This window comes from Erpetoichthys calabaricus, chromosome 6 (genome assembly GCF_900747795.2).
Source record: "Erpetoichthys calabaricus chromosome 6, fErpCal1.3, whole genome shotgun sequence".
NCBI lineage: Eukaryota > Metazoa > Chordata > Cladistia > Polypteriformes > Polypteridae > Erpetoichthys > Erpetoichthys calabaricus.
This window is the reverse complement of record NC_041399.2, coordinates 127,743,197-127,756,371: the sequence shown is the minus strand read 5'-3', so window position 1 is coordinate 127,756,371 and position 13,175 is coordinate 127,743,197. Positions and strand designations below refer to the sequence as shown.

General features: G+C 39.6%; 1 protein-coding gene across 4 annotated transcripts in view; it reads left to right on the top strand.

Moving 5' to 3' along the window:
- The window catches only part of abcb8 (ATP-binding cassette, sub-family B (MDR/TAP), member 8), an 842,402-nt gene that overhangs the window by 60,142 nt on the left and 769,085 nt on the right, over nucleotides 1–13,175 (top strand). For 3 of the 4 annotated variants that reach the window (XR_007935257.1, XM_028803917.2, XM_051928893.1), the window contains one exon: nucleotides 4,417–4,522. The exons of the other annotated variant lie outside the window; for it this stretch is intronic. Coding sequence is in view for 2 of the 3 variants with exons in the window: in XM_028803917.2 (XP_028659750.1) it covers nucleotides 4,417–4,522 (106 nt within the window). In the remaining variant the exon portion in view is untranslated. The remainder of the gene's footprint in view (nucleotides 1–4,416; nucleotides 4,523–13,175) is intronic. 4 annotated transcript variants of the gene reach the window in all.

The window sequence follows — 13,175 nt, the reverse complement described above, 5'->3', positions numbered from 1 at the left end:
ATATATATACAGTAATCCCTCCTCCATCGCGGGGGTTGCGTTCCAGAGCCACCCGCGAAATAGGAAAATCCGCGAAGTAGAAACCATATGTTTATATGGTTATTTTTAGAATGTCATGCTTGGGTCACAGATTTGCGCAGAAACACAGGAGGTTGTAGAGAGACAGGAACGTTATTCAAACACTGCAAACAAACATTTGTCTCTTTTTCAAAAGTTTAAACTGTGCTCCATGACAAGACAGAGATGACAGTTCTGTCTCACAATTAAAAGAATGCAAACATATCTTCCTTTTCAAAGGAGTGCAAAGCAAGCAGTCAAAAAAAAATCAATAGGGCTTTTTGGCTTTTAAGTATGCGAAGCACCGCCGGTACAAAGCTGTTGAAGGCGGCAGCTCGCACCCCCTCTGTCAGGAGCAGGAAGAGAGAGGAAGAGAGAGAGAGAGAGAGAGATAGAGATAGAGAGACAGATAAAAAAAATCAATACGTGCCCTTTGAGCTTTTAAGTATGCGAAGCTCCGTGCAGCATGTCCTTTCAGGAAGCAGCTGCACACAGCCCCCCTGCTCACACCCCCCTACGTCAGCGCAAGAGAGAGAGAGAGAGAGAAAGTAAGCTGGATAGCTTCTCAGCCATCTGCCAATAGCGTCCCTTGTATGAAATCAACTGGGCAAACCAACTGAGGAAGCATGCACCAGAAATTAAAAGACCTATTGTCCGCAGAAACCCGCGAAGCAGCGAAAAATCCGCGATATATATTTAAATATGCTTACATATAAAATCCGCGATGGAGTGAAGCCGCGAAAGGCGAAGCGCGATATAGCGAGGGATCACTGTATATATATATATATATATATAATGTGTGTGTGTATATATATATATATATATATATATATGTGTGTGTGTGTGTGTGTGTGTGTGTGTGTGTATATATATATATGTGTGTATATATATATATCTGCACAGACTTCGAATGCCATGAATGTAATTACCCCGATCTAGATGCTGTGAAATAAACGAACCACACGCCGTGGCGCAACGTTAGGGGCATCGCCTCTGACGCTGACGTCCGAGGTTCGATTCCCGAGAGGGAGTGCAGTGGAGTGTGTACACCTGATGAGCCCAGAATGAGGGCGAAACACGTGTCGTGTACTCTTTGCATTTATTTGACAGTAAACTATTGCAACCATTCTATGATCTGCTCTTCACAAACCGAGGGCACCGTGGTGGATGTTAGCAGATTGCTGGCCAACCACAAAGCGTTACCTGGTAGGTAACCACCCACACTAACAGATTGTGACACAGACTTCGAATGCCGTGAATATATATATATGTATATATATATATATATATATATATATATATATGTATATATATATATATGTATATATGTGTGTGTGTGTGTGTGTGTGTATATATATATATATATATATATATATATATATATATATATATACATACAGTGGGGCACAAAAGTATTTAGTCAGCCACCAATTGTCTTTTATATTGATAATGAGTTCAAACAGGTGCCATTAATACAGGTAATGAGTGGAGGACAGAGGAGCCTCCTACAGAAGAAGTTACAGGTCTGTGAGAGCCAGAAATCTTGCTTGTTTGTAGGTGACCAAATACTTTTTTCCACCAAAATTTGCAAATAAATTCTTCAAAAATTAGACAATGTGATTTTCTGGATTTTTTTGATGAAAATTACAGGCCTCTCTCATCTTTTTAAGTGGGAGAACTTGCACAATTGGTGGCTGACTAAGTACTTTTTTGCCGCACTGTATATATGTGTGTATATATATATATATATATATATATATATATATATATATATATATATATATATGTGTGTGTATATGTTTATATATATATAATATATAATATGTGTGTGTGTGTATGTATATATGTGTGTGTATATGTAATATATGTATGTGTATATATATATATATGTATGTTTGCAGTTGGAGATCCACAAAGGGAGAAAAAACGAATCATGTATCATAAAATAGTTTTATTCCTGAGCTTTCAACCCCTATCAGGGGTCTTCATCAGAGGATAATGCTTAGACTTACAAGAATCAAAGGCAAAATATAGCAACACATTCAGTATTGGGGGGTGGGGGGTGGGTGGCGGTGACTAAGTCAATATGATCAAGGGGGGGGAGGGGGGGGTGTATCGTTTAATTAAAGTGCATATGTCCTTCTTAAGTTGGCATATGCTGGGTTTATGTCCAAGTGTCTGTTGATGGCGTTTTCATCTGATAGCCAAGACTCGGCCAACTCTCTGGCGCTTTTTGTACTGGCCTTAAATTTTACTTTTACATTGACCCAGTTGAATGTGTGTCCTGTCGCTTTAGTATGTGCATATATCAAAGATAGTGCGTCCTTTCTTCTGACCAAGTGGGGCATCAAAATAGCACATAAACCCACCAACAATTTGCGCATGGTCCTGTTTAATGCTAAAAACAAGAAATCGACAGCCGAAACACGAAACGCAGTTTATAGTATTCCATGCAATTCTTGCTCAGCTGTATGCATAGGACAAACGTCAAAAAAAATCTCAACACGTGTACAGGAACATCGCAACGCCGTCAGAAGAAAGGACGCACTATCTTTGATATATGCACATACTAAAGCGACAGGACACACATTCAACTGGGACAACGTAAAAGTAAAATTTAAGGCCAGCACAAAAAGCGCCAGAGATTTGGCCGAGTTTTGGCTATCAGATGAAAACGCCATCAACAGACACTTGGACATAAACCCAGCATATGCCACCTTAAGAAGGACATATGCACTTTAATTAAACGATACACGCCCCCCCCCCCCCCCCCCCCCCCCTTGGTCATACTGACTTAGTCAAAGCCACCCACCCCCCCATCCCCCAAAATACTGAATGTGTTGCTATATATTGCCTTTGATTCTTGTAAGTCTAAGCATTATCCTCTGATGAAGACCCCTGATAGGGGTTGAAAGCTCAGGAATAAAACTATTTTATGATACGTGATTCGTTTTTTCTCCCTTTGTGGATCTCCAACTGCAAATATGCAAACCGTATCACAGACCTTCTCTTCCATTCATATATGTATGTGTGTGTGTATATATATATATGTATGTGTGTGTGTATATATATATATATATATGTATATGTATGTGTGTATATATGTATATGTATGTGTGTGTGTATATATATATATATATATATTTATATATATATATATATATATATATATATATATATATATATATACAGTGGGAACGGAAAGTATTCAGACCCCCTTCAATTTTTCACTGAGCCATTTGCTAAAATCATTTAAATTATTTTTTTTCCTCATTAATGTACACACAGCACCCCATATTGACAGACAAAAAAAATAATTTTTGAAATTGTTGCAGATTTATTAAAAAAGAAAAACTGAAATATCACATATCACATGAAATATATGTGTGTGTATATATCCATCCATCCATCCATTTTCCAACCCGCTGAATCCGAACACAGGGTCACGGGGGTCCGCTGGAGCCAATCCCAGCCAACACAGGGTACAAGGCAGGAACCAATCCCGGGCAGGGTGCCAACCCACCGCAGGTGTGTATATATGTATGTATGTATGTCACAAGAACAACACAAAGACATTGCGAAGGTTTGGGGCATCCACCCATATATTATTTGCTGGCTGCAAAAATTCTTTTATGAACAGACATGTTCACACAACTGAGTCCAAAACAGAACTGATATACTGAAGGCAAGATGTCGGTTTTATAGGCCAGTAAGGGAAATGATGTCATCAGGTCCGAAACTGGAAGTGACATTGCTGGCTGCCCCAGAAACAAGCGGGATTTCCCAAGAATGGTCTGCAAGGGATTGAGAAAGAGAATTAGTACACTTCGCCACCCCCTGGCCCGGCGTGGAACTACATTTATTCAAGCCCTTTAGTTGTCTCTAAAACACACGTGTGTTTCAATGTATATTTATGTTTATGTATGTATATTGTTAAAAAAGCAAATGAATTACAAATAAAAATCTGTTCAGAACTGGAAAGAAATTTTGAATGGAAATCCCTAACAGTATATGTATGTAAGGAAGAATTGGAATTACTTATTCAGATGTGAAAATTTATTTGAAAAAGAGTCTTTTTTCAGAGCATGGCTTTATCACTCAACTGAATTGGAATCAGCTGACTTATAACAAATAGTAACTTGAAATTCCCATTGTTTATATCTTCAAATGTAGTTTTGATGGCATAGTGTGTGTTTGCATGCTTCCTTTTTTGTCTGACTTTTTGGGTGGAAATAGTTTATTTACTCATACACTATATTTTAGTTGCTATTAAATTGGATTATCTTGCTCTATAGGCAATTTAACTATATAAGAATAAGGAAATTAAAGCTTGTTTTATTGTTTGATGATACCTTTCAGGCAAGACATAGCATTCTTTGATGCAAATAAAACCGGTCGGATGGTCAACCGCCTAACATCAGATGTTCAAGAATTTAAGTCTTCTTTTAAGATGGTTATATCTCAGGTATGTCACACTGACAAATATTTTTGAAAAATATAAAAACATTGAAGTTTTTATGACTTAAATTCCTTAAATTAAAGAATACTTGTTTTTCTTTTGTGTTTTCTGTTTCTTTTACATTGAATTTGTTTAAATTGTATTCAGTGGTTTTCAGGATATGACATTTAGACAAGTTACTGTTGTGTGCAGTTAATTTGAAATTCATAGTAAAATGTCAATACATTCAAATATTTAAGTGTAAATTTGGTATTGTACAGTGGTATTGGGTTTAAATACCAGGCCTGAATGTTGTCTGTGTAAAGTATGCATGTACCTCTCATAGCTGAAAGGATATTTTTCTCAGGTACACTGCCCCCCAGATCTCATCATTTACTGACTAGCCTAATTGGTAACTCAGAAATAACTCTTTGTGAATGGACTCCGTATACGCAAAAAGTTCTCACTTTTCACCTAATGTTACTGAGGTATCTACCCTGTAATCCTGTAGTAGAATAAGCGGCATTAGAAAACAAATTCATGAAACTGTAACTTAGACATAAATTTGAGTGCATGGGCTGTTTAAAATTTACTGTATCATTTGATATTCTGTTTTCTGAAGATGCTAACATTAAAATCACCTTTTTCAGGTCAGATAGTGTTAACATTACACTTGTTTTGATAAATTTGTGCTGTCCACATATTTTTCGGTATGGATGGAACTTCTAAAAAACACTTACAGAGAAGAAGGCAACATCCTGAATGTACATTTAGAAAGACAGATAGATAGATGACCTAGGAGGTCCAGAAACAAGTTTTTAGTGGCAGGTAACTAATTTTGTAGGGTATATAAACTGTTATCTATTGATCTGGGCAAAAATGAGAATGTGTCTTGCATTATTTTGATTTCCTCATTCTGTTTCTTTACATTGTGACCAATTCAAAAAAAAAGCAGCAAGTTTTCTTGAGCTTCGATTTTTTAATCATGTTTTCAAGAATAAGGCCATCCAAGGTAGTATAATATTCAAGATTTCATTTATTTGTCACATGTATACACATATATAATGATATACACTATATGGACAAAGTATTGGGATTCTGGATCATTACACCAACAGACTCTTTAATGACATTGCATTCAGATACATAGTTTAATATGGAGTTGGTCCCCTCTTTGCAGTTATAACAGCTTCCACTCTTCTTGGAAGGCTTTCCACAAGATTTTGGAGTGTTGCTGTGGGAATCTGTGTCCATTCGTTTAAAGGTGTTCGAAGGGGTTGAGGTCAGGGCTTTGTGTAGGCCAGTCAAGTTCTTCTACACTGAACTCATCCAACCATGTATTTATGGACTTTGCTTTGTGCACTGGGGCACAGTCCTGATGGAATAGAAAAGGGCCTTCCCCAAACTGTTTCTACAGTGTTGGAAGCATAGCATTGTCCAAAATGTCTTGGCATGTTAAAGCATTAAGATTGCCATTCACTGGAAAACAGACCCAAACCATTATCTTTCCTCCATCAAACTTCACAGTTGGCACAATGCAGTCAGGCAGGTAACATTCTCCCAGCATCTGCCAAACCCAGACTTGCCCCTCTTACTGCTAAACAGAGAAACATGATTTGGCATGCCATAGAACATGTTTTCCACTGTTCCACAGTCCAGTGACGGTGTGCTTTACACCACTCCATCCAACGCTTGCCATTGGACTTGGTGATGTGAGGCTTACATGCAGCTGTTTGGCAATGGAAACCCATTCAATAAAGTATTTGTGCTTACATTAATGACAGTGGAATTTGGAACTCTTCAGCTATGGAATCATTAGAACATTGGTGACTTTTACCCACCATACACCGTAGCAGTTGTTGACCCTGCACTGTGACTTTACTTGGTCTTCCGCTGTGTGGCTGAGTTAATGTTGTTCTTAAAAGCTTTCACTTTCCAATAATACCACTTACAGCTGACTGTGGAATATCCAGCAGGGAAGAAATTTCATGAACCATCTTATTGCAGAGGTGGCATGCTATCATAGTATCATGCTTGAAGTCTCTGAGCTCTTCAGAACGACGCATTTTGTTTCACAAATCTTTGTAAATGGAGACTGCATGGCTGGGTGCTTGATATTATATATAGAGTTTATATATAGAGATATAAAGTAAAATGCAGCCCAATTAGCAGTCTATACTGTGCAATTAAATTAAAAAGTATACATTAAAATAAATATACCTCTATCTGCAACCTGGAATATTTTATGATAATTTTTAAATAATAAGTAATAGTTACAAATAGTCATCCATTATTTATATTTTTACAATTTTGTGGAATTGGACAAGATGATTATTAAATATTTTAATTGCCTGGGAAATGAAGCTTTCTTAGTCTTTTTGTTCTTGATTTGAGGCAAAGTAGTTGCCTGGTACATCTTAACCATTTAAACTGGCTTTAGAAAGGGCAAGAGGTCCTGGCTACCATGGCAGTGCCTCGTTTTGCATATAGGTTCTATAGGGATTGGTACTTCTATCCCCATGATGCACGTAACTCTTTGTAGCACTGTGTGGTCATATTTTCCATACCTGCAGTGGTGCATCTTTCCAGTATGCTTTTAAAGGTTGTATGATATAAAGACTTAAGGACTTTTTGAATTTCTTCAGTTGTCTGTGATGATAAAGGCACTGCCTTGTCTTTCTCACCAGAAAGTGCATGCACGTGTGTGTGTGTGTGTGGGTGGGTGTGTGTGTGAGGACCATGTTAAGCAACACCTGATGCTGATTCTCTGTTGATTATTTAAGACATTCAGCCCTCTCCACTGCAATACTGTTAATGAGCATAGGTGTGCCCTCAGTTCTTTGCTTCTCATTCTACCTGCTGAAATCCACTGCAAACTCTTTTTCTTTGCTGACATTGATGGACAGACTTTTTCCCTGACACCATAACATCAACATCAAGCCAGCCACTTTCGCCTAGGTAGGGCTTCTCATTGTTGTTGCTTATCAGGACAACCATAGGTGTTTTGTCAGCAAATATTAAGATGGTGTTTGAGCTGTACCTGAACAATTGTCTGTAGTGAATACAGCAGGGGACTAAGATCACACCCTTGGTGGGTCCTGATGTTTGAGGTAATGGAGCTAGAGGTACATTTTCCCACCCTGTTTGGTGTCTGAAAGGCAAAAAGTCCAGGATCTATATGCATAGGGTGGAGCCAAGACCAAGACTCTGTAATTTTGTTGCTAGTCTGGTGGGGTCAATTGTGTTGAAGGCTGAGCTGAAATCAATACATATAGCCATTTTTACCAATGTCAAAGTGGGAAAGAGTAAAGTGTAACACCTGGGAAGTGGTATTGTCTCTGGATCTGTTTGCCAGGTATGCAAATTATAATTGATCCATTCCTATAGGACAGTAGGAGCAGATGTTGTCCCTTATCAGTTTTGAAGTGTTTCGTAACTACCGAGGTAAGTGCAACAGGTCTAGATTGGGAGGTGTTCTATGGAACAGGGACAATGTTGTATGTGTTAAAGCCAGAGATGTGTTACGGTAACTATAGTGGTAAACACAGGGACTAGCTGATTAGTATGGTCCTGGGTCTTTTCTGGTGTTCACACACATCAGAACTCTCCTCACAATGTGTTCGGATAGGCGTAATTTTATCTGACAGGCTGCTTATGTATCACTTTCCATTAAAAGTCCTTGTTTTTTTTTTCACTCAGTATATCTGTTGTAAACTATTAATTTTCTTTAGATAATGTGTTCATAATGATTGGTCAGTATAAAAGAGGTATCTAGGGGAAAAAAGCTTTCAGAATAGACTGCATTTTTTTAAATGTTCAGTGTACAAGAAAAAAAGGCAGAGCTGTCTTCATTTTAGAGTCTATGAAGAGCAGGCATAGATTTAACTTTAAATTGTATTAGCACTGTATGTAGCAGTTTAATGTAGATTTAGTTCTTCTGGTGTGCAGCAATACTTCCCCAAAATTTAAAACTTATTATTAAAATAAATGACTTTTTTTAGTATCTCGAAACATGTGTGGGCATAAAAACAAGAGACCTTAGCTAATGTGTAATCCAATTACATTGTAAATGTATTAGTTCCAGTTTAGCATACTATTGGTGTAAAGTAGGAATCTGCACAAAATAAATCCAATCTCAGGTTTTTTTTTTTTTGTTTGTTTGTTTTTGTTCTTTATTTCGCCTTATACAATTTCTTGTATTAGAAATTTGTTAGTTTTCGCATACCATTTAGGTCAGAGCACAGGGTCAGCCATTGTACAGCACCCCTGGAGCAATTACAGGTTAAGGGTCTTGCTCAAGGGCCCAGCAGAGTAGGATCTCTTTTGGCAGTGATGGGGATTCAAACCGGCAACCTTCTGGATACCAGCACAGATCCTTAATTTGTTTAGCAAATCAACCCAAATACAAAATACATTTGACATCATTGACATTGAAGATGACAATATATTGTTAATTAGAGTAGGCTTATTAAGTTAAAAAAAAAAAAAAGTAAAACCAAATATGTGTCACTTACTGACAAACATTTGTCAGGAGATGTAGTATGTCCTTTAAGTTTATTCTTTTATCTTTTAAAATGGTATGTTTCATCTTACCTGTTGTTTGTTAAAAATTTTCATTGTGGTCTAAAATGACACAAAGGTGACTAGTCCTGTCTTTAAATTGCCCATACTGATTTTTGCAAAGGTTGACTAATTGCAAGCTCTGGAAAATGACAGAAAGATGTAATAATTAACTATACAAGCAAAAGTCATATTCTGCCACTACCTTTTTTTCCCTCAGTATTCCCAAATTTCAAATCTCAAAGAGTGTCAGACAGAGTAATGATTATGAAGCTGGAAATTGGAGGTGTGATGATGAATGTTGTTAGTGCATATGCCCTGCAAGTTGGGTGTGTAATGGATGAGAAAGATGATTTCTGAAGTGAGATGGATGAAGTGATGAACAGTGTACTCAAGGGACAGAAAGTGGCAATTGCAGCAGATTTCAATGGACATGTTGGTGAAGGGAACAGAGGAGACGAGGAGGTGATGGGTAGGTATGGTGTCAAGGAGAGGAATGAAGAAGGTCAGATGATAGTGGATTTTGCCAAAAGGATGGACATGGCTGTGATGAATATGTATTTTAAGAAGAGGGAGGAACATAGGGTGACGTACAAGAGTACAATCTGTTTGAAAAGTTTCAGTCTGGTTTTCGCCCTGGCCATAGCACCGAAACAGCCCTGGTCAGGGTCACCAATGATCTTCTGATGACGGCAGATACTGGTTCACCTTCACTACTTATCCTCCTTGACCTGACAGCTGCTTTTGACACAATAGACCATAACATCCTTCTTCACCGCCTGCAATACACTATTGGACTCTCAGGAAATGTTCTAAATTGGTTTACATCATACCTGACTGGCAGAACTGAGCATGTCGCCCTTGGCAGCGCAAAGTCCCACACCCACAACGTCACCTGTGGTGTTCCACAGGGCTCTGTGCTGGGCCCTATCCTTTTTACTATCTACATGCTCCCCCTTGGAACTGTCATTGGCAGACATGGTTTATCGTTCTATTGCTATGCCGATGACACTCAGCTTTACCTCAGGACTACTCCCACCTCCTCTACTGCTCCTCTGCCAACATCTACATTGTCTACCTGCCTGGAGGAGATAGAGGCATGGATGAGGCTTAATTTTCTTCAGTTGAACAGATCCAAAACAGAAGCCATCTTAGTTGGTACATCACATCATCTTCGCTCTTCTACCATCACCAGTATTACTTTCTCTGGCCAAAATATTCCTCTTTCCACATCTGTTACTAATTTGGGTGTTAGAATGGACTCCCAACTTACTTTTGACACCCACATCAAATATCTCTGTAAGTCATCTTTTTTCCATCTCAAGAACATCGCCAAACTCCGCCCATTACTCACCCTGGCAGATGCAGAGAAGCTCGTCCATGCCTTTGTCTCTTCCAGGCTGGATTACTGTAATGCGCTCCTCATTGGGATTCCTGGCAAGAGTATCCAGAGACTCCAGTATATTCAGAACAGCGCTGCCAGGATCCTGATGAGGGTGCGAAAGCATGATCACATCACCCCAATCCTGAAAACCCTTCACTGGCTCCCTGTTTCATTCAGAATAGAGTACAAGGTCTCCCTTCTTACCCATCAGTGCATTTATGGACATGCCCCTCTTTATCTACAGGAACTCCTTACCCCTCATAACTCCTTACGTTCCCTCCGCTCTGTACACACTAACACTCTTCAAGTCCCCAGAACTAAGCTCAGCAGCATGGGTGACAGGGTGTTTTCATCTGTGGCGCCGAGGCTGTGGAATGCCCTCCCTGATTACCTGAGAGCCCCACAGTCGACTGAGGCCTTTAAGCGAAACCTAAAAACTCATCTTTTTAGAAAGTCATTTTGTTAAAGTATTTTATAGATTCTTCTGTTTTTTTATTTATTATTCTATTTTTACTCTGTAGCACTTTGGGATTGCTAAAATATAAAGTGCAATATAAATAAAATTTATTATTATTATTATTATTAAGAGTAGAGGAAGATGCACACAGGTAGATTACATCCTATGCAGAAAAGCTGATCTGAAGGAGATTGAAGACTATAAAGTGGTTGCAGGGGAAAGTGTAGTTAAGCAGCATAGGATGGTGGTTTGTAGGATGATGTAGGAGATCAAGAAGAGGAAGAGAGTGAGGGCAGAGCCAAGGATCAAATGGTAGAAGTTGAAAAAGGAAGACTGCAAGGTTGAGTTTAGGGAGGAGGTGAGACAGGCACTGGGTGGCAGTGAAGAGTTACCTGACAGTTGGGCAACTACAGCAGATGTAGTAAGGGTGACAGCAAAAAGGGTGCTTGGCATGACATCTGGACAGAGGAACGAGGAAAAGGAAACCTGTTGGTGGAATGGGGAAGTACAGGAGAGTATACAGAGGAAGAGGATGGCGAGGAAGAAGTGGTATAGTCGGAGAGATGCAGAAAGTATATAAGAGTACAAGGAGATAAGGCACAAGGTGAAGAGAGAGGCTAAAGAAAAGGCATATGATGAGTTGTATGAGAGGTTGGACACTAAGGAGGGAGAAAAGGACCTGTACCAATTGGCTAGACAGTGGGACCGAGCTGAGAAAGATGTGCAGCAGGTTAGGGTGATAAAGGATAAAGATGGAAATGTACTCAAAAGTGAGGAGAGTATGTTGAGGAGATGGAAAGAGTACTTTGAGAGGCTGATGAATGAAGAGAACGAGAGAGAGAGAGACGGTTGGATGATGTGGAGATAGTGAATCATGAAATACAACGGATTAGCAAGGAAGAAGTAAGAACAGCTATGAAGAGGATGAAAAATGGAAAGGCCATTGGTCCAGATGACATTCCTGTGGAAGCACGGAGGGGTTTATGAGAGATAGCAGTGGAGTTTTTAACCAGATTGTTTAATGAAATCTTGGAAAGTGAGAGGATGCCAGAGGAGTGGAGAAGAAATGTACTGGTGCCGATATTTAAGAATAAGGGGGATGTGCAGAACTGTAGTAACTAAAGGGGGATAAAATTGATGAGCCACAGCATGAAGTTATGGGAAAGAGTAGTGGAAGCTAGGTTAAGAAGTGAGGTGGTGGTAAGTGAGCAGGAGTATGGTTTCATGCCAAGAAAGAGCACCACAGATGTGATGTTTGCTCTGAGGATGTTGATGGAAAAGTATAGAAAAGGCCAGAAGGAGTTGCATTGTGTCTTTGTGGACCTGGAGAAAGCATATGACAGGGTGCCTCGAGAGGAGTTGTGATATTGTATGAGGAAGTCGGGAGTGGCAGAGAAATATGTAAGAGTTGTACAGAGTATGTATGAGGGAAGTGTGACAATGGTGAGGTCTGCAGTAGGAGTGACTGATGCATTCAAGGTGGAGGTGGGATTACATCAGGGTTTGGCTCTGAGCCCTTTCTTATTTGCAATGGTGATGGACAGGTTGACTAACGAGATTAGATAAGAGTCCCCATGGACTATGATGTTTGCTGATGACATTGTGATCTGTAGCGATAGTAGGGAGCAGGTTGAGGAGACCCCGGAGAGGTAGAGATATGCTCTAGAGAGGAGAGGAATGAAGGTCAGTAGGAACAAGCCAGAATTCATGTGTATAAATGAGAGGGAGGTCAGTGAAGGTGAGGATGCAAGGAGTAGAGTTGGCAAAGGTGGATGAGTTTAAATTCTTGGGATCAACAGTACAGAGTAATGGGGATTGTGGAAGAGAGGTTTAAAAGAGAGTACAGGCAGGGTGGAATGGGTCGAGAAGAGTGTCAGGAGTAATTTGTGACAGATGGATATCAACAATAGTGAAAGGGAAGGTCTACAGGACAGTAGCGAGACCAGCTATGTTATATGGGTTAGAGACGGTGGCACTGACCAGTAAACAGGAGACAGAGCTGGAGGTGGCAGAGTTAAAGATGTTAAGATTTGCACTGGGTGTGACGAGGATGGATAGGATTAGAAACAAGTACATTAGAGGGTCAGTTCAAGTTGGACAGTTGGGAGACAATGTCAGAGAGGCGAGATTGCGTTGGTTTGGACTTGTGCAGAGGAGAGATGCCTGAGTATATTGGGAGAAGGATGTTAAGGATAGAGCTGCCAGGTAAGAGGAAGGCCTAAGAGGAGTTTTATGGATGTGGTGGGAGAGGACATGTAGGTGTAACAGAACAAGATGCA